Below are 24286 nucleotides of genomic sequence, written 5' to 3'. Positions count from 1 at the left end.
GTGCAAGAGTCCAAGCAATGAGCTCAGCTCCCCAGTACGCCTGTCAAACACCAGAACTTGCCCTTGATGGTTCTTGGCTTCCTGCCTCTGGCCTAGAAACCCTTTTTTCTCTGTGCTGCCCGAGGTCCAAGCTTTTCCCTCTGCCTCCCAGCAGGACATGGCTGTTGCCATCAAGTTCGGAATGGGGCGAGCATTTGGCATTCGGGGAGCTGGGATGGCAAGGAAGACAAGTGAAAGAGCAGCTCAGGATAAGTTTTCAGGCTGCAGGGTTTGATCTTGCTATGGGCATTTATAGGAGCCAAAAAAGGAAGGCAAAAAAGAGTTAAGGGCAGAGTGTTGGGGGCTGGGTGGTGTCTCTGTGTTTTTTAGAAAAAATAACCACTCAAACAACAGTCTGCATAGTTGCTCCTACCCCTGGGGGAGGAAACTCCCAAAAGTGGGGCAAGCAGAGGGCAAGCAAGGGGTGAACTGCAAACTGCTGTTTGCACAGTTCTCAGCACCCTGCTCACCCTCCCCTTCCCGGAAGAGTTCAGTATCTTATGTTTGGGTTGGTTTGTTGGGTGTTGTGTTGTTTTTTTCTGCCTTTCTCGGGAGGGCTGCTCGGCCCGATAAACGTGTGGCGTAAGCACGGGTGAAATGTGTGTGCCCCTGACATGTGGTGGAGCTGGCACTCCTCGAGGCTCTGGGGCTGCAGAGATCAGCCCCCAGCAGGGTAGGATCATCCCCTCATCCCAAGGGAGGGGGGACGCCGCCTCCCAAATTGGTGCAGCAATTATCAGGCAGACCCTGTCCTGCCTGCATCGGGGCGATAGGGTCACCCTGTTGTCTCCACATCCTTATCTCCTGGGAGCAGGGGAGCTGGCTTGAGGAATGGTGGCTGGGAGAGATGACCAAAATGCCCGTGGATGACAGGCATGATGGCTGGCAGAGCCCAAAAAAAGATCTCGAGGCGATGTTTGTATCCCATCCACTTGCTCTTAGCTGTGTTGTGGCTGTGAGAATTGTCACAGCCTCAAGCACAGGGACACCGCCAGGTCTACAGCACCATGGTTGCATGGGAGCCAGCATCCCAGCTCACATAAGGAGCTTGTCCTTAAAAACCAGCTTGTAAATCTTTTAAAATAGTGGCAATCAGTCCAGCAGTCAGAGGCAATGCCCCTTGGCCATTTATTTGTACCCTTCAAGCCTTCTCCTCCCTGAGCAATGGCTGGGTTGAGTGGCTTCATGCTGGGCTGACCACACTGCATTGCACACCCAGGACTCAGAGCCGAAGCTGTGATGAGCACAGCTGGAATATCAGCTAGTTTCGCTGTTAAAAAAGCACAGAAGCACTTGGATCTGAGGACCACCAAGACCAAGTCCCACTGCTGGGGATTTTGAGTCTCTCCAAAATGGAAACCGGGTAAAATGAAATGTTGTCTCTGACATTAATCACCAGAAGTGCCCTGGTGCTCTCAAAGGCCTATGAACAGCTGTCCTGGCCCTACAAGGCAGGGGCTGTTACCCACTGGATCTGTAGCACATCACAGTGGACATGGTTTGACCATTTAAGACGAAATCTGCAGCTGCAAGCGTGTAAATCCCCATGGGGTCTGGCTGAACTCAGTGTAGGGAGGGAGGAGAAGGTAAACAGGATTACAGAGAGGATTCTTCTGCCAGGCTCTGTCCTCTGGGGTTTGTTGGAGGAGTGGGATTTCCCAATCTCTGCTGACTAATGCCAGAAAGGGAAGGCACTGGAGGCTGGGAGTGGTTGGGTAGCAATTCTTGAGGAGAAAAGTAGGTGCAGGGGGTAACCCATCTCATCCTGGGCATGGTGACAGGTTTCTGTGGCCAAAAATACAGGCATGGACCCAAGATGGCCATGGTGGTATGTGTGGCCCATGGGAATAACTCTTCCTTCTGGATGAGCCCCCTGTGTTCTCTGCAGTGGAGTGCCAGGAGCGCTGGACCCACTTCCCAGAGACAGCAGAGTTTGCATTGCTTGGCAGCATCTGAATTCCACTTCCAGCCCTGAATTCCTGCCAGGGTATGGAAAATCCTCTCATCCTCTGAGTCCTGACAAGTTCATGCTAAAAAAGCATTGTCAAAACCATGCAGGGTTCAAGGGGTGCATTCCAAAATCAAACGGGGTGCTTGGGGATTTACTTTGACCAGGTTCCCACATGTACAAAGTCAGCAGCAGCCTGACGAGCTGTGCCTTCCCTCCAGTGAGTTGCTTGGGATCTTCCCTTTAGTTTGACTGGCTAAAAATGAGGGATCTAGTCTGTAAGAAAGGGCCAGAACCTCCATGCACAGGGGAGAGCGTGTTTGTTTGTCAGCAGCGGCACCCGCCGGAGGAGGCTGAGCAGCCTGGATCAGCTGCAGGAGCTGCCCAGGTGAATGGTTGAGATTAGGTGGCTGAAGTTAGGTAAAGCATCTGCCCTGTCCCTCCCTGCCACCTTTCCCCCCACCCCGGCCTTTGCCTCCCCATCACTGCACTGGATAGATAAGGGCTGCCTGGCTTTTAGGGCTGGAGCCCGTGGCACTGTGCCAATCCTGGGAGCCAATTCCTAAAGCTCCTCATCTCCCCTCAGAGCCTGGTGCATGGGCAAGTTGCTTGTGACGGTTAAAAACTTGGATGTAAATAAAAGCAGATGGTGCCTTATCTGTGTGTCTGGGTTGCCTACGTGCAGGCAGCCAGCGCCGGCAGTTTATTCCCAAACAGGAAAAATGAGGAATCCTTCAGCTGGTCAAAGTGTTGTACAGAGGCCACCAGAGCTCCATGCCCATGCACTCCGTTTGATGGGATGGAAAGTCATGTATTTATTAGGTCCTAAACAAAAACAAACCCCAGGGAATGTGGGACAATGGTTATTCATCTCCACAATTTGCTCCTAATAAAATCAAAAGGTTTGCAGCTGCTGAGAACATTTCCCACTCCCCAAATGGCATGGAGCATGTGAAGAAACTCCATCAGGGAGGGAGGCACAAGGAGATGCACTTGGTGGCCCTTCCATCTGTGGAAAATTATCGGGGACCTGAGTGCCTCCTCCCAGGCCAGGTCCTCACATAATACTGGAGCAGGTATCAAAGATTTCTATTTCTATTTAAATGTAGTGATAGGACAAGGGGGAATAGCTCTAAGCCGAAAGAGAGCAAGTTTAGGTTAGATATTAGGAAGAAATTCTGTACTGTGAGTATGATGAGCCACTGGAACAGGTTGCCCAGAGAAGTTGTGGATGCCTCATTCCTAGAAGTGTTTAAGGCCAGGTTTGATGGGACTTTGAGAAGTTGGTCTAGTGGAAGGTGTCCCTGCCTGCGGCAGGGTAGTTAAAACCGAATGATTTTTAAGGTCCCTTCCAACCCAAACAATCCTATGATTCTATTTCAAATTTCTATTATCTCAATTTCTACTGTTTCTATTATTTCAATTTCTGTATTTATGTTTGTATTTATGTATCTATGTTGATTTTTATGTGTACTTCTCTGCATCCCTGGCTGGTGGTTTTCATGGCTGTGGACACCCAGGACACACAGAGGTTACTGAGAGGTGCTTGCTGTGTGTTTTAGTGCCATGCTGAAGCACTGTGAGGTTTGGTTCACCTCTGAGCACAACATGGCGTGCTGGTGGGCACCAGGTGGCTGCACCCATGTGTTTTTAAGAAATAAGGGGAAAACATCATCTAAATCCTACTGGCAAGATGATGATAACAGCTATATTTAATCTCCCAGGAACAGCCGACTGTTCAGCCAGCAGGGAAAGGATGGCAGATTGCCACCATCTCCTTGCTCTGTCCCCTCACACCGGGTTGTGTATGTCTACCAAAACAAGGGGACAGCCTGTTGTTTGTGACCCCTCAACATTCACATGCAAGGGCTAAGCTAGTGTTCCTAAAGCACCTGGTGGAGAGCAAAGGGGCAGAAGAAGGAGTAGAGGCACTTGGCCATGGGGTTTTGCTGCTGAGATGATTTGTGCCTAGTGCTTCCCTCTTTGCCCTTGGTTCCATCCCCAGTGTCTTCTTTAATGTCCCTTCTTGGCCCCTTAACATCTTCCCCAACATCTTTCCTTGTCCCCTGATATTTTTCCAGTGTGTCACCTTGTGTCCCCCCGAAACGTCCCTCCCTTACTCCCTTTGTCCTCCCTAAGTGTCCCTCTGCATCTCTTGATGTTGCCCTGAGTATCCCTGACATGATTGTCAGTGTCTTACCAGTGTCCCCAATGTCCCCTAAGTGTCCCTCTGCATCTCTTGATGCTGCCTTGAGTATCCCTGACATGCCTGTCGCTGTTTTACTAGTGTCTCCAATGTCCCCTCCAGTGTCCTTCTTTGTCCCTACACAATATCCTCCCGAATGCACCTTGTACCTAAGTTGCCCCACTAGATGTCCCCTCCAAGTCCTTGCTCTTCACTGTCCCTCTCTGCTCTCACCAGTGTCCCTCCTTGTCCCCACCATGTGTGTTCCCCCAAATACTCGTGTTTACTCCACGGTGTCCCCCGCGCTGTCCCTCCCGGCGGGTCGGGTCAAGGGCGTGGCAGGGGACACTCGGGGACACGGGCGGCGGGTGGCGCGCGCGGGGCAGTCCTCCCCGCGGTCCGCACCGCGGCTTTAAAGGGAGCCCGCGGCGGGCGCGGCCGCAGAGGCAGCAGCGGGGGCACCGGCGGCAGAGCGGCACCGGCTCTGCTGCGGCTTCACCCACCCACCGCTCCCTTCCAGCCTCTCCCCGCCCCGGGGCGGGGGTGCCAGGCCGGGCGGGCCACGCTTCCAGCCGCGAGGGCGTAGCGGGGCGTCGCGGGACGAAGCACTCGCTATGAGCGACAGCCCGATCCCACTGCCACCGGCTCCGGCCGCCAAGCCCAAGCGGGCCCGGTCGGCGCGGCGTCCGGCAGCTCACCCAGCGTACTCGGACATGATCAAGGCGGCCATCCGGGCCGACAAGACCCGCGGCGGCTCGTCCCGGCAGTCCATCCAGAAGTACGTGAAGAGCCACTACAAGGTGGGCCCGAACGCCGACGTCCAGATCAGGCTGGCCATTAAGCGCCTGCTCACTGCTGGAGTCCTCAAGCAGACCAAGGGAGTTGGTGCCTCTGGCTCGTTCCGCCTAGCCAAGGCCAGCAAGGCGAAGAGGTCTCCAGCCAAGAAGAGGAAGAAGGCGGCCAGGAGATCCACCTCGCCCCGCAGACGGGCTGGGTCCAGGAGAGCCAAGTCTCCGACCAAGAAGCCCAAGTCTGGTGCCAGGAAGGCCAGGAAGAAGTCGAGGAGCCCGAAGAAAGCCAAGAAGCCAAAGACTGTTAAGGCCAAGTCCCTGAAGGCATCCAGACCCAAGAAGGCAAAGAGGTCTAAGTCCAGAGCCAAGTCCGGTGCCCGGAAGTCTCCCAAGAAGAAGTGAGAAATCTAGAGGAGCTCCGGTACTCTCCCCCTTGGTTCTGTAAATAGCTGTTGCCTTTATTTTAACTCCTTTCTATTGCATTTTATAAAGAATCGATCTATTCCTGAATGGAAATAGCTAAAATAAGGCAGTTGATGAGTGCAAAAAAAAAAGGAACATCTTTGGCATGGAGAGTTCCAATTTTGAAGCGTCACTTGTCTGAGTTTTTATTTTGATGTCTCAGAAATTTCTTGCGTGTGTGTCTGTTGGTTTTATCAGTGCTGGGCTGCTTGTTGTGTGTTGGGATGGTGACTCTGCGTGTCTGTTGGGGTTGAGCAGGATTTCAATTCCTAGTCCTGCCCCAACTCCTGGGGGATTGTGTGTTTGCTGGGGCTGGGCAAAGACATTGCTGGGGAAGCTGGAATACCTGGCTGCGAAAGCCCTGACCTTCCCTGGAGGAAGAAGAGGGGTCCCTGCTCCCTCATGCACCACTGCAGATCCCCACCACGGGATGAAGTGTGAAGGGAAGTTTGGACTGCTGGGCGTGAGGTCCAGCTGGTGCTGGAGATAACCAGGGCTGCCTGCCTGCCTGGGGAGTTGCCTCAGCACAGCTTGGTGTTGGCAGAGACTCCTGAGGCAGGGACAGGACAGAGGAGCAGGGCTGGAGTCTGTCCACATTGGCTTTCCAGCAGCTGAAGGGGCCCATGAAGTGGGAAGTGGGATCACCATGGGGAGAAAGGACAAACACAGCTATAAGCACCTTTGCTCCCTAGGGAGGAACACCCTGAGCCAGTGGACAGCTCCGCAGGCAGGCTGAGGTGGGTAGCCAGAGCAGGATGAGGCAGGACTGCTGGCTTGGCCCTGCTGTGACCCGGGGGCTCTGGCTTTGTGCCCAGCGAGGGCTGGCACGACTCCAGGGCCTGCCTGGCCCCTGCCAGAGCCCCTCCCTGGGCTGGGCTGGGTGATCCTGACAGCCAGGGCTGGCAGGGAGCCTGTGGGCTGGCCTCACTGCTCAGCAGGGTCTGAGCCTCAGGCAGGCGCTGCCTAATCCCTCTTGGCTAGAGACATATAAACTTCTTGATCATCAGGATCTCCGAGCACCTGGGCCAGGAGTGCCAAAATACCAGGGGCTCTGGGTACCAATACCCTTGGGCTTGCTGTGCATAAATCTCATAAGCCCAGGGTCTTCATCCTCTCTGATGACTCCCAAATTCTTCAGCCTGTTCTTCCTAAATCACTTGGGCAAATGGTGACTGAGTCTTTTAGCCATTGAGGATTCCAAACTGTGTACTGCAGGGTACTGAAATCCTTGGCCTGGATGCACCTAATCCCTGTGGGCTCTTGCTCCTAAGACCCTTGGATCAAAGAGTCCCAGAAAATCTAGGCTGAAGACCCTGAACACCTTTCAAGAGCCTGGTTCCTAATTCCCCTGGAAGGAATGGCCCAAACCACTCTGGCCACAGAATTCTCCAGTCAGCTGTAGTGGAGGAAGGAGATGCCTGAGCCAGATGGAACAGGTCACCCAGAGAAGTTGTGGATGCCCTATCCCTGGAAATATTCCAGCTGAGGTTTGATGGGGCTCTGAACAACCTGGTCTAGTGAAATGTGTCCCGGCCCATGACAGAAGGCTAGATGATTTTTAAGGTTCCTTCCAACCCAAACCAATCTATCATCCTATGACTCTTTGTGCCTAAAGCCACTGGGTCTATAGTTTGCAAACACATTTGGCCAGAAGTGCTCAAATTCCTTGGGTTTGGGTATTCTAGTTTTCACCTGGTAAATCCTAAACGGATCCTAATCTCTGTCAGCAGGATTATTGATCACCTCAGCTGGATGCACACACAAACTACAGAGCCTTTCTCCATTATCCCCAGTGGTGGACAACTATAAACTACCTAGCTGCCAGGATCCAAGTCACCTGTGCTAAGGACCCCAAATCCCCAGGTAGAGGCACCTAATGGTCCTGGGCTTGTTGATCTTTACAGTCCATGATGCACTGTTGCTACGAAATCCCTCAGACCCTAGTACATGACCCTATTGCAGTTCCTAAATCCCACGGATGGCGTTCGCCCAAAATCCCTCAGACTCCGGGTATCGCCTGGCTCTGAGGTGCCTAAACCCCTCGGGACAGATCCTCTCCTCCAAAAAAGACGCCGAACGCCTCCTAGCGAAGAGCTCCAAGCACTTCCAGCCTCCGGAGCTGCGGGCGCCCGCCCCGCCCCACGGGAGGCGGTGCCCCGGCGGCCAATGGGCATTGGCCAGCAATTAACCCGTGGTTAATTAGCGGCGCGGGTGGGCGGGGCGGGGTGCCGGGATGTGGCGGGCGGTGGCGGTGCGGGCGCTGCGGGGCGGCGGGGCCGCCGGTGCCCCCCGGGCCGCGTCGGGAGCGGCGGCGGCGCAGCTCCGGCGGCGCCTGGAGAGCGAGCTGGAGGATATCCGCGGCGCTGGCACCTGGAAGAGCGAGCGTGTCATCGCCTCCAGACAGGGTCCCCACCTCCAGCTGGCGGGCGGCGGAGCCGGTGCGTGCGGGGGGCGGCGGGGAGGATGGCTCCCGGTGCCTTCCCCCGGTGCCATGGCCCTGCTTCTCTCTCTCTGTTCCCGCAGGGATCATCAACTTCTGCGCTAATAACTACCTGGGGCTTGCCAGCCACCCCGAGGTGATCCGTGCCGCTGTGGAGGCCCTGGAGAAGTTCGGCGCTGGGCTCAGCTCCGTCCGCTTTATCTGCGGTACCCAGGTAGCATCCCGGGCAGCATCCCCTTCACCGCGGGGCTTTCGCAGGTGTCCACGCAGGCACTCCCAGCACTCCCACTCGGCATGCGTGCACGGTACTAAGTTACACGTGGCGTGGTGAGAAAAAGAACCAGGTCCCCACTAGCCAAATATCTGGAAATATGCCAATTTAAACCATTACAACACCTGAGAGAGCAAAGAAACTAAACGCCCCTCTGAATTCAGAAAATTAATGTATTTTTCCCCTCTCTTGCGGTCAAAATTGTAGTGAACCTGACTTGAAGTGGCTCCATCAGACCCACCCCAGTTTATTCCTGCTGGAGCCTTTTTTGAGCCCTGCCTGGTTAAGTGCAAAGAACAAGGAGAGCTTTTCCTCTGTGCATGGGGAACTTGGAGTCTCCCTGCTGAGCTTTTGGCATCCAAGGCCATAATCATGGTTTAGGACTGCATTTGCTGAGCACAGCTAACTTCTCCCACACCCCTTTTCTGGGTAACACCTGGCCGTTTGCTCCCCTTTCAAGTCAGCATTTAACAGCAGTGGGCAAGCAAGAACTTGTGCTGTCCCACTGTTGACTCCTGCTCCTCTCTTCTCTTTAGAGCATACACAAGGACCTGGAGGAGAAAATTGCACGTTTCCACCAGCGGGAAGATGCCATTCTCTATGCCAGCTGCTTTGATGCCAACGCTGGTATCTTTGAGGTTCATAAAGCTTCCCTTGTGTTGTACGTGGAGGAGGGGGGTGACAGCCATCTGGCTGCCATGCCTCCCAGAGGCTCTGATGTGGGCTCTGTGCACCAGAAAAGATGGCAGTGACTGGTGGTGAAGAGCCCTGACTTGGGGCCCTTGGACTGGAGAAGCTATGCAGAGGCATTTAACCAGCCCTCACCTCCCCTGTCTCCAGCTCCAGCTCTTGGGCATGGCTCCCATTTCCTAGGAGGTCTGTACTCCCCCTTAAAGTGGAGGTGAGGGGAAGGGGGAGGGAGGTTTTGAGCTCAGAAGTCACAAGCAAGAGCCAGGCCTAAAGAAACCAGGGGATAAGGTGACTAGGAAGGAAATACAAAGTTTAGCAGTGCCAGCAGAGACGTGGCAGCTGCACTCAGTCACAGCCTTGCTCTCTGTGCTGAGGGAGGCTGGGAGATCTCAGTGAGCTGGCATCTGGAGCAAAGGATGACCCTTTCTGTTTGGCATGGCCAGGCCCTGCTGACCCCAGAGGATGCAGTGCTGTCGGATGAGCTGAACCATGCGTCCATCATCGACGGGATCCGCCTGTGCAAGGCCAACAAGTACCGCTACAAGCACATGGACATGCAGGACCTGGAGGCCAAGCTGAAGGAAGCACAGGTATGGAGGGAGGTCTGCTCCCATCCCCAATGGCAGGGCACTTACTTAGCTGTGCTGCCTGTGCAGTAGCCAGTCCTGGAGGGTGAGCTCTGCCTTTTCCCATGCAATAGGCATTGCTTTTGCTGACAGGCACAGGTAGGCATGGATAGGCAAGGTAGCAAAGCAGATGGTTGCAATGCAAATTCCCCCATCTCAGTTAGATACAGCCTCTCCAAACAGGAGTTAGAGTATGTCAGTTTGTCAGCCCCTCTCCTCAGGGTGACATCGTCACCCCTGGGGATGCCTCTTTCCCTCCAACAGAAACATCGACTGCGGCTGGTGGCCACTGACGGTGCCTTCTCCATGGATGGTGACATTGCACCCCTGAGGGAAATCTGCCAGCTGGCCCAGAAGTATGATGCCCTGGTCTTCATTGATGAATGCCATGCCACAGGCTTCCTGGGACCCAATGGTCGGTAAGTGAGTGCTTCAAACCTCTTTCTTCCTAACTCTTCTTCCTATTTCTGAAGCAAGGCCACAGGGCTGATGACCAATGTGTTTCTGTGTGGGGACTCTTTGAAGGCTTTGCACCTCAACTTTGGGACACCTGAGTATTGAAAGGAGATACTTCATCAGTGATCCATCCCAAAGTGACAGCCGCTTCTCAGTGTGTAGCGGATGGTGTGACCATCTCATCTGCCTCTCCTGGCAGGTGCTTTGTTTGGACTATTAAACTTCTGTGTGGGAAGTTTGAGCACTTTCCCACCTGTAAGGGACAAAGAACCCATGCTCTTACTTTGTAAGGTCCCAGCTTAGGTTTTCTGCAGGAAAGGAAGGTCAGTACTTGGGTTGAGCTATCACAAGGGGCTGTTCCTCCCTGTCTAGGAGGGATGCCAGAGACCTGGCTGACGGTGCTTTGTTTTCCTTGAGGTATCTGGCAGCTTCCCTGGTGCATGCTGGCACAGCTGATAATGTGACATTCCTTTTTCTGCAGGGGTACTGATGAGCTCCTGGGAGTGATGGACAAAGTCACTATCATCAATTCCACCCTGGGAAAAGCTCTTGGGGGAGCTGCAGGTGAAGGCATTTTCCTGTCCAGGGTCCTGCATGCTATAAAGAGCTCAATGGCATCAGTTTTATGTTTCTTTCCTCAGCCTAATGATAGAGTAACAGATGCATGTTACCCTTTACCACTGGTGGCCTGAGGCTTGGTTTGTGACGTTGCTGCAGAATTAAGGGAGATCCTGCTGTGTGCTCCTTACACTGTCATTTTTCTCATGTGCTTGCCTTTGAGGTCAAGGTGGAAACTCTTGGTCAAAAGCATTAGCTGTGATTTTTAGACCTGGTTTGTAATTTAATTCCTGCTCTAGGTGCCAGGTTGGCTTTATCAAGGAGCCCCACTCTGAACAGGTCACACTGGGGTGCCTTGTCCAATTCTCTCTCCTCCATCTGCAGGTGGATACACAACCGGTCCCAAACCACTCATCGATTTGCTCCGCCAGCGTTCCCGCCCATACCTCTTCTCCAACAGCCTGCCCCCTGCCGTGGTGGGCTGTGCATCCAAGGCCCTGGACCTGCTCATGGAGAGCAATGCCATTGCACAGTCTATGGCTGCCAAAACCCAACGGTAAGAGGGCCATATTGAGGTGGGAGCAGGGACAGCTTTGTTAGGAATGAGTTGTCCATATGTGTTTATTCACACACACACCCTTCCTCAGTGATAGCTGTGAAGATAGTTTGTAAGTCAGAGCTCAGGGGAGCCTGCAGGATGTGCCTGTCTGTAGTAGACAGATGTGCAGGCAGATGTGTCACATCTGGATGTTCTGTGTGCTGGAACACACCTGCCCCTGAAGGATCTGCAGTCCCATTTTGCTTAGCAGGACATGGCCAGGAGGTCACTTCAGGAGAGAGAGCTCTTCCCTGCACAGAAGATGCACATTGGAGCAAACCTCACCCAGTCCCCAGTGGCCAGGACTTTTGGGGGCAAGAAAGGCAGTGGTCTCCAAGGACAGGAATGATGGAGGTTTTGACTCATCCTGTTGTTCTCATCGCCAGGTTCAGAAGTAAGATGACGGCAGCTGGCTTCACCATCTCGGGGAAAGACCACCCCATCTGTCCTGTCATGCTGGGGGATGCTCGGCTGGCATCAGTGATGGCAGAGGACATGCTGAAAAGAGGTGATTCGGGGAGGGAGCTCAGTATGCAGACACATTCCCTGTGGGAAGGGACAGTTGGTGGTGAGGCCACCACAAGTCATCCTTCAGAGGATGTTCCTGCATGAAATCCATTATTCCTCCACCCTCCAGCTGAAAATGTCCTCATAGTCTCCCCCAGATGTTGCTGGCTTCACCTTCTTTCTCTGTTAGGGAAGGGATTTCCATTAATGCTCTGTCCTGCCATGCTGTACTCAATCCCCATCGCTGGTCCTAAGCCTCATTTCCACGCCTGGGGGCAGATGGCATTTGAAAACCCTGAAGTTTGGAAATGGTTATTGGGAGGGGAGCCTTTCTATCCGCTACACCTCAGCCTGCCTGCTTTCCTCCCAGCCAGCTCTGACTGCCTGCATTTCCTCCCCAGGCATTTATGTCATTGGCTTCAGCTACCCCGTGGTGCCCAAGGGCAAGGCCCGCATTCGGGTGCAGATCTCAGCCGTGCACAGTGACGAGGACATCGACCGCTGCGTGGACGCCTTCACCGAGGTGGGACGGAAACACGGAGCGCTGCCTTGAGGGGCCAGCAGCCACCTCCTCAGCACCACCCCTGCCCACAACCAAGTGCCTCTGCCAGGGAAAAAGGCTTGAGCAGCACGCTGCCAAAAGCAGGACGGTTCCTCAGGGCATCACAGCCTGCATCACATGAGTCAGCCAGCTGGCTGTTGCAGCGTGCTGGCAGTAGCACTGGCAACCAGCACTTGAAAGTGTCATTAAAGGTGTCCTGCCGTGCAGCGGATATTTGTCTGCCTCCTGTTTCCTCATTCAGGAGCTGCACCCCATCCCCATCCTGTCATGCTGTGACCAGGCACTCTACTGTGTCTTCCCTGAAGCCTCAGTCCAGATGCTGAAGTACTGCAGTTCCTGCTGTCTCCTGCTGATGGAAATACAGCGTTGCTGACATGCCTGAGGTTGCCTGCTTCCTCTGTGCTGTCCTGTGGGTCCAGCAGCATCACCGTGGCAGAGCTGACTGCTGCAGTTCCCCACTGAGGCAGGGGTGTTTCCCAAGCTCTTTGCAACCTGTGCCTCCAGCAGCTGGTTAGGGAAAGAGGACATGGGCCAGTCAAAGCTCTAGTGCTCCTTTCTCTCCTTCTCACTCCCAGGTGTTAGATGTGAGGCTTGCTTGGTCCCCAGCTACAAGGTTTTACCAGCTTCTCCAGTGGTCCCAAACCTGCCCTGGGAAAGACATCTTGCCCTAGAGAGGCCATCAGGCAGTGGGCAAGCTGAGGTGGCAGAGGCCAGCAGCATAGTGAGAGGACCTGCATCTTACTGAGGCTGAGGCCATGGGCAGAGCAGGTGACAGAAACCTTTAATTTTCTTCCATGTGGCAGGAATCTCTGGATTTGTTCCTCCAAGCTGTGCTGATAGAGCATTTCAGCATTGCAGCAGGAACAAGTGAGACCTGGGCATCTCTTAGGATTGCTTTGTTTCTATCGGTTTTGCTCCAGATCAGAAATTGTGTGTCCTGCCAGCTGCCCATGTGCTGCATGAGTAGCTGCAGCCAGGGACAGATTCCAGCTGGAATGGAGTGTGCTGTGCCTGGGTGCTGCAGCTCTGGGTCACAGCAGCAAAGACCTGCTCTGAAGTCACTGTGTGCCTTCAGGCAGTCAGAGAGCAAGCAGCAGGGCAATGACCTGAAACAGAGCAACTGCAGAAGAATACAGGTGTTGATCCAGGATTGTAGGGCTTTACAGGATGCAGAGGACAGGGGAGAAATGTGTTCTGTAGGTTTGACAGGGCTGCAACCAAACCCTGCTAAAACAGCTGGTAGTGTATCTGTGTGCTGATTTTGTTTAATTTTCCACCTCCACAGGCCCTGAGCTGAGCCTGCTGATAAACTATGATATGGAGTTCCCTTTCTGTGGCACCAGGCCCTCGCAGTGCTGCAAGCCCTTTTCAGCAGGCAGTATTTTGGCATGGGGAATGTAGTGGGGAAAGCAAGGGGATTGCTCTCGGGTTCCTCTTGCAGCTTAGAAGAGATGGAGCTTCAGCCAGATGAATCTGGGTACAGGGAGGTGGAGACCCTAAACTATATCACTGCTGTTTTGAGCCCAATGCATGTGCACCCCTTGTTTCCTCTACCTGCACACCTGTACTGTGCTCCCTCACATTTCCCATCCCTGGTCTCTCCGTCTCCCCTGGGCAGACAACCCTAGCAGTTTAACCCTGCTCCAGGTTTCAAGTCATCCTGAGTGGGAGAGCAGCTGTACCCATGTCTTGCTACTCAGCTGCAGGCCAGAGCAGCAGCAGCCTCCCTCCTGTGATGCTCACAATTGGTTTTGTATGCACACATAGGCTTCCCCTTCTGCTCCTCTTCTCACCAGGCGGTTTGACCTCCCTCTTACCTCTGTATCTCTCAGGCCTCTCAGCAGCTGACTCCCTGCACTCTGCCTGCTTCAAGGCCAAGCCCTGCAGCAGACTGTGGAGCTGTCTGGGGAGCAGACTGGGAAGTGCTGGAGCCCCAGGAAGGCGGAAAGGTCAGATGATGGCATGCTGGAAATGAATAATGCTGTGCCCATTGATGTGCAGGCACCACGTTAATACTGCATTCCCAGGCAAATCCTCCCATTCTTTATTTCTTCAAGACCTCCCAGCTTAGGTCTGATCTACAGGTCTAGGCAGCTTTTAGTCTAGAAATCAGGGGATGTTTTGGTGAGTGGAATGTGGAGGCAGATGCTACTGTTTGAGGATGCAGTTCCCACCCTGAAGCTCCCTGACCCATCCCATACCCTGTGTGCTGGTGTGGCAGTCCTGGGTTTGGAACTGTCACCCTCTGCACCATGGGATGGGTGGGGGAATCCATGTATTTTACCCATTTTACCTCTAAGTAGGGGACTAGCCTCTCCCATCCCATTTTCATACACACCCAGCCCCACAAATACTTCCAACCTGGGTCCTGGCTCACCCCTCACTTCTTCTATTCTCACTAGGCTGCCTCGTTGCAGTCCCAAACCTGCCCCCTTGCCCAGTGATTCACTCCAGCCCCTCTCCACGTTGCTGTTTCCACCCTGAGCTGTGACCTACCTCTCTCAGCCCTTTGCTGGAATTCCCTTACCCTAGCTCCTTGCCTGCAGGGATGCCCCAGCTTGGACTGAGCCTGCTGGGGCTGATGCAAATAGGGTCTGAACCTGTCATTCGGTGCCATAATTTTCCCATCCCTCATCCTTTGATGGAGATAAATGCTGCACAAGGGCCTCCGCCGGTGCTAATGCCTCACTGCACTGGTGGGAGAGGGGCGAAGCAGCTGCACATCCTACCCAGGGATTTCGACGAGACAGAGCAACAACCACAGCCATCCCCGCTTCCTTTCGGGAGGTTTATTTCCGTACGGGGATTTCCCCCAGCTCCGAGGGTGAGTGTAGGCAGACGTTTGCCTTTTCAGCCCTTTCGGCTGCCAGAACAGGCACCGGGAGCTCCCTCTGTAGCCCCCCGCAGCCCCCTCAGCGGCAGGAGCACTTGCAGGCGGCCACCACGGGGTAGGGGACCTGTCGCCAGGTGCAGTTTGGGGGGCCGGGCTGCTTGGGGGTCCAGCAGTGCCAGGCCAGCAGCTTGATGCGGGTGAGCTGCGCGGGGCGGCAGCTCATGCCGGGCGGCCAGGAGCAGCCGGGCTGGCCGCTGTCGCACGTGGTGTGCCGCACCCAGCGGGGCCAGAAGACGGGTCCCAGATCCACCCAGGCGGAGGTGAGGCGGCAGGTGGCCCTTTCCACCAGCCACTGCCGCAGGCTGCGGGCCAGGGCCGCCGGGAGCTCGGGGGGCAGCCCTGAGGCGAGGGGCAGCAGGGCGGGCAGCTGCAGCCCCTCCGCCTCTCGCCACAGCTTGCGGCGATACCGCCCGGCACTCTCGGCCAGGTCGCTGCTCATGGCCTCCAGGCTCTCCTCCGGGACGCTGCTGTTGCCGCCGCGGGGCTCCTCGGTGGCCATCCAGAAGGGGTCGAAGGCCGAGCCCAGCAGCCGCCCGGCCGCAGGTGCCGCGGCTTGGGGGACTAGCGGTAATCCTCGGGGGACAGCGACAGGCTGTAGGGCCGCGCCGGGGCCGAGGGGTGGCCGCGCAGCAGGTGGACGGTGTGGTCTGCCGTGCTGGACGGTGGCGGCGGCTCCCGAGGTTCCTCCGGAGGCGGCGGTGGGCCGGGGATGCCCAGCGGTGGGAGCAGGCGGAGGAGGAGGAGGAGAAGGCAGCTGCGGTGTGGTCCCTGCATGGCGAGCGGCACTGCGGCAGGCTGTGCCCGACTGCAGGCTCGCCCTCCGCCGCATCCCCTGGGTTATCACCGCGTCCCGGGGCACGGCCTTCCCCTTTTCCCTGGTTACTGCGGCTGATAGGGAGCTGGCGGGGACACCTCGCTCCTGCATTCGGAGGGCAGGTGGCAGGGAGAAGTTGCATGGTCCCTCCTGCCAGGCTGTGGGGTGCCACTGAGCCAGTGGGGACACTGGGGCTGCTGTGGAGGGGAAGGGGCCAGCACCTCTTTCTCCTTATCCTGCTCCATCACTGGAAGAGGCACCCACGACCTTCCCAGGGAAGGGAAGCTGTTGGGCTTTGAGTCTTGCTGAGAAAGGATCATCAAGCTACACTTGGCCTGGTCACAGGTCCTGTCACCAGGATGGACATGGCAGCAGAGTGGTGGCACAGGAGGGCTCTGTGGGTCACTGTTGTCTCTTGGCACATCAGCCAGCACCCATGCTGTCCCAGGCAGCTGTGATGGAGCAGGTGGCTATCCTGGAGGTCTTGTCCTCCCTCCCACACTGCAGTACTGGTGGAGAGCAGGCCTGGATTGGACGGAATCCAAAACCTGCTTTCTCCTCCTTCCCTAGGTCAGGCATTGTGGGAGAGGCTCGATCTGCTCAGTGCCATTCTACTAACAATTAATTAATAACAGCTAGAAACAGCAATTAATTGCTCATGCTAGAGGGTTTAGGGCCCTATCCCAGGGACAGGGCAGGGATGAGGCTCACAGGGGTGGGATATTTACGTACACATCCTGAACACCCACCATCAAGAGGTGGCTGCTGAGGTCCAAAGGACCCCTTCCCCCTGTATCCTTCCTCTTCCACCAGAGAGTAGTGAGCTTTCTCTCTGCCACCCCCTCCTCAACAGAACGAGAATGGAGAAGCTGAGCATGCAGGATAGCTGGGCAGAGAGGAGTTAACTCCAAACCCAACCTCAGGGAGAGGGGAAAAAAAAAACGACAGAGAACTATGGATCAGCAGCAAGAGCAGAGGGAGGGAAAAGGGGGAGTCAGAGAGAGAGGAAAGGAGCTCCAGAAGGAGAGAGCAGAGCTGGTGGTGGGCACGGGGAGGCAGCGGAGCACTGGGCAGGAGTGACTGGGATGACTGAGCTGCCCAGATAAACTCTTCTGTGTCTGCATTCTCCTGCTATCCGTGTGTGGGCTGGACTGGAGCTCTCCCTGGGAGTGAGTGGCAAAGCTGCAGACCCTTCCTCAAAAAGGTGAGTGCCAGCTGCCAAAGCTGAAAGGTGGCCTCAGGCTCCCTGAGCAGAGATGCCCTGGTGCATATTCATGCCCAGAAGGAGACCAGGCTCTTCTGCTCCAGAGAGGAGATTCCTTGGGGTCAGATGGATAAGCTGGAGGGTAGCTATTAGTAGGGCAGAGGGGACTGAAGAGGCAGAGAGGCAGGGACAGTCTTTTGATGTGATACACAAAGAAGCTGGGAGGCAGAAGTGGTGTGAACTGAGGGATGGGGGAGCACAGAGTGAAGGAGCTTGCATGACCCAAAAACAAGTTAATTGCCTGTCAACAGTAGCTAGATAACAGTGTCTTTCCTCCTCTGTTATTGCTCAGAGAAGGACAATTTGTTCTGATGATAGCACAACAAGGGGAAGGCTCACTCAGAGATAGGCTGTTTGCGTTCCCTGCCTGAGCGCAGCATTACTCAGGGCTGGAGGAAGTTTTGCAGCAAATTACAATACCTTGAGCTGTGGTAATAACAGGCTCCTTCACAATGATCATCATGTTGTATTTCAGGCAGCTGCAGGGTCTCCTCCCCATCCTCACCTGCCTGCCACCATCCAGCCCCTGACCACCTCTCAGCATCAGGAAAAGGTGCCTTTAGTTGCTTCTCCTCTGTGGAGCATAACTACTGCACAGGGAGCAAGGAGCAACCAGCTCCAGGTGGAGGTAGTCCCAGCTTAAGGAGTTCCCTTGGGGTAGGAGTGTGTTGGGGTGCTGCTGCTGGGGGGGTGTGATCCAGGCGTCAGATCCCTGCTGCCAGAGGTGGTGGGCTGAGAGTGCCAGGACCACTTGCAGCATATGGGAGCCCCCTTCCCCATGGTCTCATGGCCAAACCCTGTGGAACACTAGCCAGGGCTTAGACTTGCCAAAGCAAGAAATCCCAAGGGGTTTATCAGCTTTGGGAATGTGGGGGGAATGTAGGGGAGGCTGGGTGGCAGGGCAGGGGGAAACCTTCAGGGTGCTGGGAGCACAGGAGATGTGCTGATGGGAATGTGAATATGGGCAAGAGAAAGAGGCTTCAGCTCTGCTCAAGCCAGGCAGATTTGGGCTGACTGATCCCAACAGCGTTCTTGCCAGCAATGTCACAAGGGTCTTGGTGGCATCATTTTACCAGCTGGTTGGGATTGGCATCTCTGGGGCAAATGTGGGTGTCAAAGGCTGGGGTCAGACTCCTGGGGGCCTATTATCCATGTCTCCCCATGCAGGTCCCTGCAGTCTGACAGGAAGATGCCAGGGGGCCTGAACATCTCTTCTGACAGCCTGGAGCTACGGGCAGCAGGGATTGTTGTGCCCATCATCTTCTCCCTCATCTTCCTTGTGGGTACTGTGGGAAATGGGCTGGTGCTGGCTGTGCTGCTGTGGAATGGCCAAGCCAAGTACTCCACCACCAACCTCTTCATCCTTAACCTAGCCGTGGCCGACCTGTGCTTCATCATCTGCTGTGTCCCTTTCCAGGCCACAATTTACACCCTAGATGGGTGGCTCTTTGGGGCCTTTGCCTGCAAGGCTGTGCATTTCCTGATCTACCTCACCATGTATGCCAGCAGCTTTACCCTGGCTGCTGTCTCTGTTGACAGGTAAGTGTCCCCTTCCCTTTGAGTTCTGCAGCTCAGGGACAATGTGTTCTGCCACTCTCGGCCCAAGGGTTGGAGAAAGGCCACTCCTTACCCTGTTGGGTGTCCTGTAAGAAGCAAGCCAGGTCTCCTCAAAGGCAGAGCCAGCCTCCCCAGCTCCCCATGCCCTCTCCCTCCAGTAAGCCAAGCTCTCAGCCTAATTACTGAGCACTGACTTGGGAGGGAGGAGTGTCCACAATGCATAACCAAGAACAGCAACACCCCCAGGGCACCAACACAGCTCAGAAGAAACAGGAGAGTCCTGCTCCTATCCTCCTCTTACATGGTTCTAAATACACTGCTTGCCCTTCCTAAGCTAGCACAGCAGAATAGACGATAGAGATCCCAGACCCGCTGTTGGGATGAGCCTAACATTTTTGTGAACTCACTCCCAAAAGGTTTGGTAGGGAAGAGATGGGTGGCTGCATGGGAAGGGGTGCACAGATGGCAGCTCCATGGGGCAGGAGAAATACCTCATCTCACTCATGTTATCTTTTGTCTCTCCTTCTTCCCTTCCTTGCCAGGTACTTGGCCATTCGCTATCCACTGAAGTCCCGGGATCTCCGCACCTCCCGAAATGCAGGAGTGGCCATTGTGGTAATCTGGTCACTGTCACTGCTTTTTGCAGGGCCTTACCTCAGTTATTACCAGATAATCCTTTACCATGGTGTGCCCATCTGTGTCCCCATCTGGGAGGACCAGCGCCGAAAGGTTCTGGACATCCTCACGTTTGTATTTGGATACCTGCTGCCCGTGACCGTGGTGAGCCTGGCATACATTAGGACCATCAGGTTCTTGTGGACCTCTGTGGACCCCATAGAAAGAATCTCAGAGTCTCGGAAAGCCAAGCGTAAGGTCACCAAGATGATTGTCACTGTGGCCATCCTGTTCTGCCTCTGTTGGCTGCCCCACCACCTGGTCATCCTGTGCTTCTGGTTTGGCCACTTCCCCTTCAACCGGGCCACTTACGCTTTCCGCCTGGCTTCCCACTGCCTTTCCTACACCAACTCCTGCCTCAACCCCATCGTCTACGCCCTCATCTCCAAGCATTTCCGCAAGCATTTCAAGCAGGTCTTCACCTGCCTCTTCTTCCAGAACAAGATCAGGAAAAAGAAGAAGAAAAAGAGAGTTGGAAGGAAAGTCCATATGGTCAATGTGGAAAGAGTTTTCACCAGTAGGATGGGAGCTTTCTATGGAGGCAACACTGAGGTGATCCAGGTCCCAGAGAACACCAGGAAGATGGATCATGAAAGTGGCAGTCATGCCAGAGCACGGACTCAGCAGGTGCAAGATGCCATGGTCTCTGTTCAGAAGGAGATACTGGAGGAGGAAAGTTTGGCAGGAGCTGGCTGTTCCCTAGACATGACTCCTCTAAGAGGAACTGTAGGACAAGACCAAGAAAAAGCCCTAGAAAAGGGCTAGAGAGGCAAAAAAGAAGTCTCCATTTGCATCACATTTTCTGACACCATCACAGGGGTTTTGCTTTCCTCCAGGATCATCAGGCCCGCACCTTATCCCCACTGACATGGTTTTATGTTGGCAGTGAGAGACAAGCTCACTCATTCAAACCCATTAAACGGAGTCAAGTCCCCCAGGACTCTTCTACCACCTCCTCTGCAATCCTACAGCCACATCTGAGACTTGCTATCATCCCAGCTCAATGTTCAAACAGTAAACTTTCAGTGACTGCAGCAGCCCTCCTTTTCTTTAATTTCATATGGTGTTTAATTAGTGCTGTGTGGTTCCTGTATATGTAACTGTTAATGTGAGGCAGATCTCCACCCATAATTTCTTAAGAGCAGGTGAAAGAGGGAAAGCTTGGCAAAAAGTGTTTAGGGAAAGCTGTGACACTGTAGGACACCCAGACTTCCACACTGAAGCTGGGAAACAATTACAGGTTATCGTGGCACCGCTAGTGTCCTGACCCCTGCACGGGCTACAAAATCCTCTGGTGTCCTCACTTTGTCCCAGTGCATGGTGCTGAAAGTTGTGTCAAAAGTAAAGGGGTTTTGGCCCCAGCCAGTGCTGTAGGCATTGTACAGTGAGCTGTGATGTGCATGAGCAGAGCCATGATGTCCCTCTTATTTCACTTCTCTTTCTGTTCCCTACTTCTGTTTGCGTAAATCTTTCCTCATTGCTTTGTCCCGCCCACTCTTAATTCCCAGGTGATTTGGTATTTCTAACACTCCCTGAAGCTGTTGTATGCCTTGCTAGAGCTCAGCTCCAAGGACATCCCTTTCTCTGTGTGGAGGCCAGCTGAAGAGCTGCATGGGGAATTAATTTTCTTTTCCCATTCAATTCCTATTCATGTGGCTTTCTGCACTTAGAGCCTCCCTCACCTGTATCCCTGTTTATGATTTTTCCACCTCTCTCCTTTCGTGGTGCCTGCCACTCCTCTACAGCTGATGTCTTTCAGAAAGGTGTCCAGTGTGCCTTACCCACCTTCCTGGAACAGTGAGTTCTGCAGCCACCCTCTGCACATGATGCCATGGCTGGTGGCCAGCTCACATGCCCTCAAATGCATACATCGTTTCTGCAGGTGAAGATTCACCCCACAGCCCAAAGCATTGGAGGGAGAAGGGAACAGCAGTCAGGAACAATGATGTGGCACAGCTGGATGCTGCCTGCTCTTGCCCAGATGAAGTTGGGCTGTTGCTCACCCCTGATCCTGCTCCTCCTGGTCTCACAGCTTGCAAAAGGGGCAGATCAGATCAGGACTGACTACTGCATATTGGGGTGAAGCCTAAATTAAACAGGACAGAGAAGACACAGAAGATCCTGGGGAGAAGGTGTATTTAACATGACAAGTGGCTGCAAGCCTAGGGGCCCTTCACTAAGCTCTGGCTGGTGCTAAGCCCTGATTTTGGGAGAACATGAGCAGGAAGGGCAGGCGCTGAGCCTGGGTTGGGAAGGCGCTGGAGCCAGAAGGGAATTCCTGTCTATACAGTAACAGCGTACATGCTCCAACTAGTTTCTCAGCTCAAAAGCAGAGGTGAACAAAAGATGTCACATCCTTGATGTAGAGTCAGGTTTAATTAAAACTGGAGGAGTTTGATTGCTGCTTTCCATGCAACCTTCCCTCCAGACTGATTGGCATTATGCAGTCTCTGCTCCCAGCTTCTTGCCTCAATTAATGACTCTTTTCTCTTATTTTCTTTTCTGCTTTTCATGACTCAGGCTGACAAGCTCATCTTTAACCCTGCAGAGGCTGGTTTGCTGCATCAGTAGAGTACTGCTGTTCCAAGATCTGGAACAGAGTAGATGAAATGGGAGAGGTGTGAGCAGGTCAGGGCTTTGCAGCTTGTGGTCAGCACTAGCTCTTCTCCGTGGAGCAACTTGGTCCAGCCAGCTGTGTGCTGGTTCTGGTGTCTGGCTTCTCCCTGGCATGTGTGGCACGAGCCTGACACCACTGGGAGGTGTCAGACCCAAATGCCAAGAGGCTCATGCTTCTTATGACCCTGTGTGCATACTTGGCAGCCCTGGGAAGGGAATTCTGGTTATTTGCTTTTGGTTTAGCTGCTGGTTCCTAATCCATAACCTTAGCAGGTTGCCAGCTGATTATTTTAATTCTTCCAACAACCACGTGCTCTCTTCTCCTCTCAGAGATTTCATAAAAAAACCCAGAGGAATGCTGTTTGCCATACCTCCTTTATCATCTCCCTAATCAAAACTTGCTGATTCCTCCACCTAGTCACCCCACAGGCACTGGCCTGCCCAGGTCTGCTCCCCCGGGATGGCCAGGCACAATGCATGAAGAGGGCATCTTTCTGTAAGTACCTTTCTGTGATGGAAGAGATCTTTGCTCACAGAGGGAACAAAGGAAGTGGATGAAAGTGTGGAAGTTTGCCAAAGATGCTTCCTGGGGCTTCCTTAGCGGTGCAGATAATTGCAATGCTGGATTTGGAGTCTGCTAGAAAGGCAAAGGTGGAGGAAGTAAACGAGTTCAGCTGTTGGAGATCAATTATTTCAGCCTCTGAAGAGCTGAACAAATTCTCAATGTTCACACACATTGCAGTGTGCGCCTCACGTTCGATTGTGTGGGTGAAGTGGCTGCTTCAGAGAAAGGTCACTTGCTTAATAACATCCATGCAGCTTAGCTAGGAGGCCTTGTTAAGGCTGTTGCTTCTGCTGTGGGTACTCTGTGAGACACAAGCAGGTTTTCAGCTTTTCTCTTGCTTGAGCCAGATCCTCAGTCCAGCTGGTTTTGGTTGTACCTTACCGCAGAGTAGCAGCTTGCAGAGCCAGGGAGGTTGCTGCTGAGTTCAATAGCTGAGAATTCTGCACATCACATGCTCTGAATTAGGAGGGGAAATAGAGTGTATTTGGAGGTCAGGTAGTGGTGAGAGGGAAGCAAAACCTAAAGTCCCAGTTGATATCATGGCCCTGAGGACAGGGATGAATGACTGCTCAGGAAGGGATCTGCGAGGTGCATTTGATGGTATAGCACAGAGAAAATGATGAGGTTGGACTGATTTTAATGGCAAAATAAATAGCAGAGAGAAACCTGTGCTGTTGTTTCCATTCTCAATTACTGCAGCAGACACCTGGGAAATGAAGAAAACAGCCACCAGCCTCACGGGTTGTGCAGGGTGCAAAGACAGAGAAAAGCTGCTGAGAGAAGCTGAAGTCTCTGGGCCAGAAGCAGGAAGAAAACTAGGCAGTGCCAGTGAACAGCTCTGAGCACAGTGTGAAGCCATGTTTCCTCCTCCCCTGGAACAGCTTCTTTCATGCCCCAGCACCTAGCTCTCATTCTGGATACAGCTGCTGAGCATGACAGGATAGTTAAGGCTCTGCTATGACTGGCTGACACAAGGAAACCTAAAACATTTCTCCTTCTAGTGCCAAACACACAATATGGTTCAGGGCAGCCCACAGCTTCAAGCCTTGGGGCAGGAAAGCAGAACTGACTGCAGTGGTTCATAGAATGATTCCTACATAATACATTTTTTTCCCCACTGAAAACCAGATGCCCTTTTATCTTTCTTACCTGGTGATACTGCTAAAGCAGCAGCAAAACTTCTTATAACCACTTGGTTTTTTTATTGCCTCTTCTCCCATGGAGGGAGCAGTGCTGCAAAAGAAGCAACACAATTGCTCCTGGCTGGCTGCAGCACCCCCACCTTTCCGCTCTGTCAGAAGCTGTTAAGGAAAAACCCAGCACGAGGCAAGACAAAGGCCTGAAGAGCTGCGGACAACATCACGTGCCAAGGCTAAAAGCTTCACGAGTCTCAGCTTGATGTGTTCCTGGGTTTGAGGTAAGCTTCTAAGAGGCGTCTAAGTGTCTAAGTAGAGACAACATCAGCAACTGAAGTAACTGCAGGGATAAAGAGCATTTCAGCCACCTGCTCCTCAGGCACCTTAATGGTCTCCTCAGCAACGAGGCTGCTGAGGGAGGAAGCGCTGGCAGCTAGGCGTATGTGGACATTAAGACTGGGCTGTGAAAGAAGAAACAAGTTCAGTAAAGACTGGGCATGAACATCATCTGCTCCTCACATAAAGACTGGGTATGAACATCATCTGCTCCTCACATAGAGGCCACGCTGGAAATTCTCTGCCCTGCCCAGATGTCCCTCCCCAGCCCCTCACCCCCTTGTTGTCTCTTCAGGG

General features: G+C 53.9%; 3 protein-coding genes and 1 pseudogene across 5 annotated transcripts; 3 read left to right on the top strand and 1 right to left on the bottom strand.

The window, feature by feature from the left end:
• Nucleotides 1–4600: 4600 nt before the first annotated feature.
• H1-0 (H1.0 linker histone) lies at nucleotides 4601–5558 on the top strand. Its single transcript, XM_085048805.1, has one exon. It carries the CDS (start codon nucleotides 4787–4789, stop codon nucleotides 5363–5365), a length of 579 nt encoding a protein of 192 aa, XP_084904931.1. The 5' UTR covers nucleotides 4601–4786; the 3' UTR covers nucleotides 5366–5558.
• Nucleotides 5559–7639: 2081 nt separating this feature from the next.
• Nucleotides 7640–12344, top strand: GCAT (glycine C-acetyltransferase). The gene is made up of 9 exons (XM_085048793.1): nucleotides 7640–7863; nucleotides 7949–8079; nucleotides 8673–8774; nucleotides 9270–9416; nucleotides 9717–9871; nucleotides 10390–10472; nucleotides 10851–11022; nucleotides 11451–11572; nucleotides 11973–12344. Exons 1-9 carry the CDS (start codon nucleotides 7659–7661, stop codon nucleotides 12122–12124), a joined length of 1269 nt encoding a protein of 422 aa, XP_084904919.1. The 5' UTR covers nucleotides 7640–7658; the 3' UTR covers nucleotides 12125–12344.
• Nucleotides 12345–15045: 2701 nt separating this feature from the next.
• Nucleotides 15046–15800, bottom strand: LOC146443777 (noggin-like; annotated as a pseudogene).
• GALR3 (galanin receptor 3) lies at nucleotides 15794–20722 on the top strand. Of its 3 annotated transcripts, none has more exons than XM_085048797.1 (4): nucleotides 15794–17044; nucleotides 18272–18383; nucleotides 18522–18643; nucleotides 19204–20722. In XM_085048797.1, exons 2-4 carry the CDS (start codon nucleotides 18294–18296, stop codon nucleotides 20099–20101), a joined length of 1110 nt encoding a protein of 369 aa, XP_084904923.1. In that variant the 5' UTR covers nucleotides 15794–17044; nucleotides 18272–18293; the 3' UTR covers nucleotides 20102–20722. The 3 variants fall into 3 exon arrangements, with proteins under 3 accessions (XP_084904923.1, XP_084904922.1, XP_084904921.1); XM_085048796.1 differs by adding an exon at nucleotides 17580–17657 and having other exon boundaries at nucleotides 18272–18643; XM_085048795.1 differs by having other exon boundaries at nucleotides 18272–18643.
• The last annotated feature ends 3564 nt before the right edge of the window (nucleotides 20723–24286 follow it).

Source organism: Lichenostomus cassidix, chromosome 1Aa (assembly GCF_008360975.1).
Source record: "Lichenostomus cassidix isolate B80296 chromosome 1Aa, HeHo_3.0, whole genome shotgun sequence".
In the NCBI taxonomy this organism is placed as follows: Eukaryota; Metazoa; Chordata; class Aves; order Passeriformes; family Meliphagidae; genus Lichenostomus; species Lichenostomus cassidix.
The sequence above is the reverse complement of the archived record's forward strand: the minus strand, read 5'-3'. Positions and strand labels throughout refer to the sequence as shown.

Bases quoted from the DNA above. Each gene is read 5' to 3' on its own strand.
- H1-0 (XM_085048805.1), top strand. From the start codon at position 4,787: ATGAGCGACAGCCCGATCCCACTGCCACCGGCTCCGGCCGCCAAGCCC.
- GCAT (XM_085048793.1), top strand. From the start codon at position 7,659: ATGTGGCGGGCGGTGGCGGTGCGGGCGCTGCGGGGCGGCGGGGCCGCC. The intron at 8,775-9,269 runs GTTCATAAAGCT...TGGCATGGCCAG, and splicing joins CCAACGCTGGTATCTTTGAG to GCCCTGCTGACCCCAGAGGA. The intron at 9,872-10,389 runs GTAAGTGAGTGC...CTTTTTCTGCAG, and splicing joins TTCCTGGGACCCAATGGTCG to GGGTACTGATGAGCTCCTGG.
- GALR3 (XM_085048795.1), top strand. From the start codon at position 18,294: ATGCCAGGGGGCCTGAACATCTCTTCTGACAGCCTGGAGCTACGGGCA. The intron at 18,644-19,203 runs GTAAGTGTCCCC...CTTCCTTGCCAG, and splicing joins GCTGCTGTCTCTGTTGACAG to GTACTTGGCCATTCGCTATC.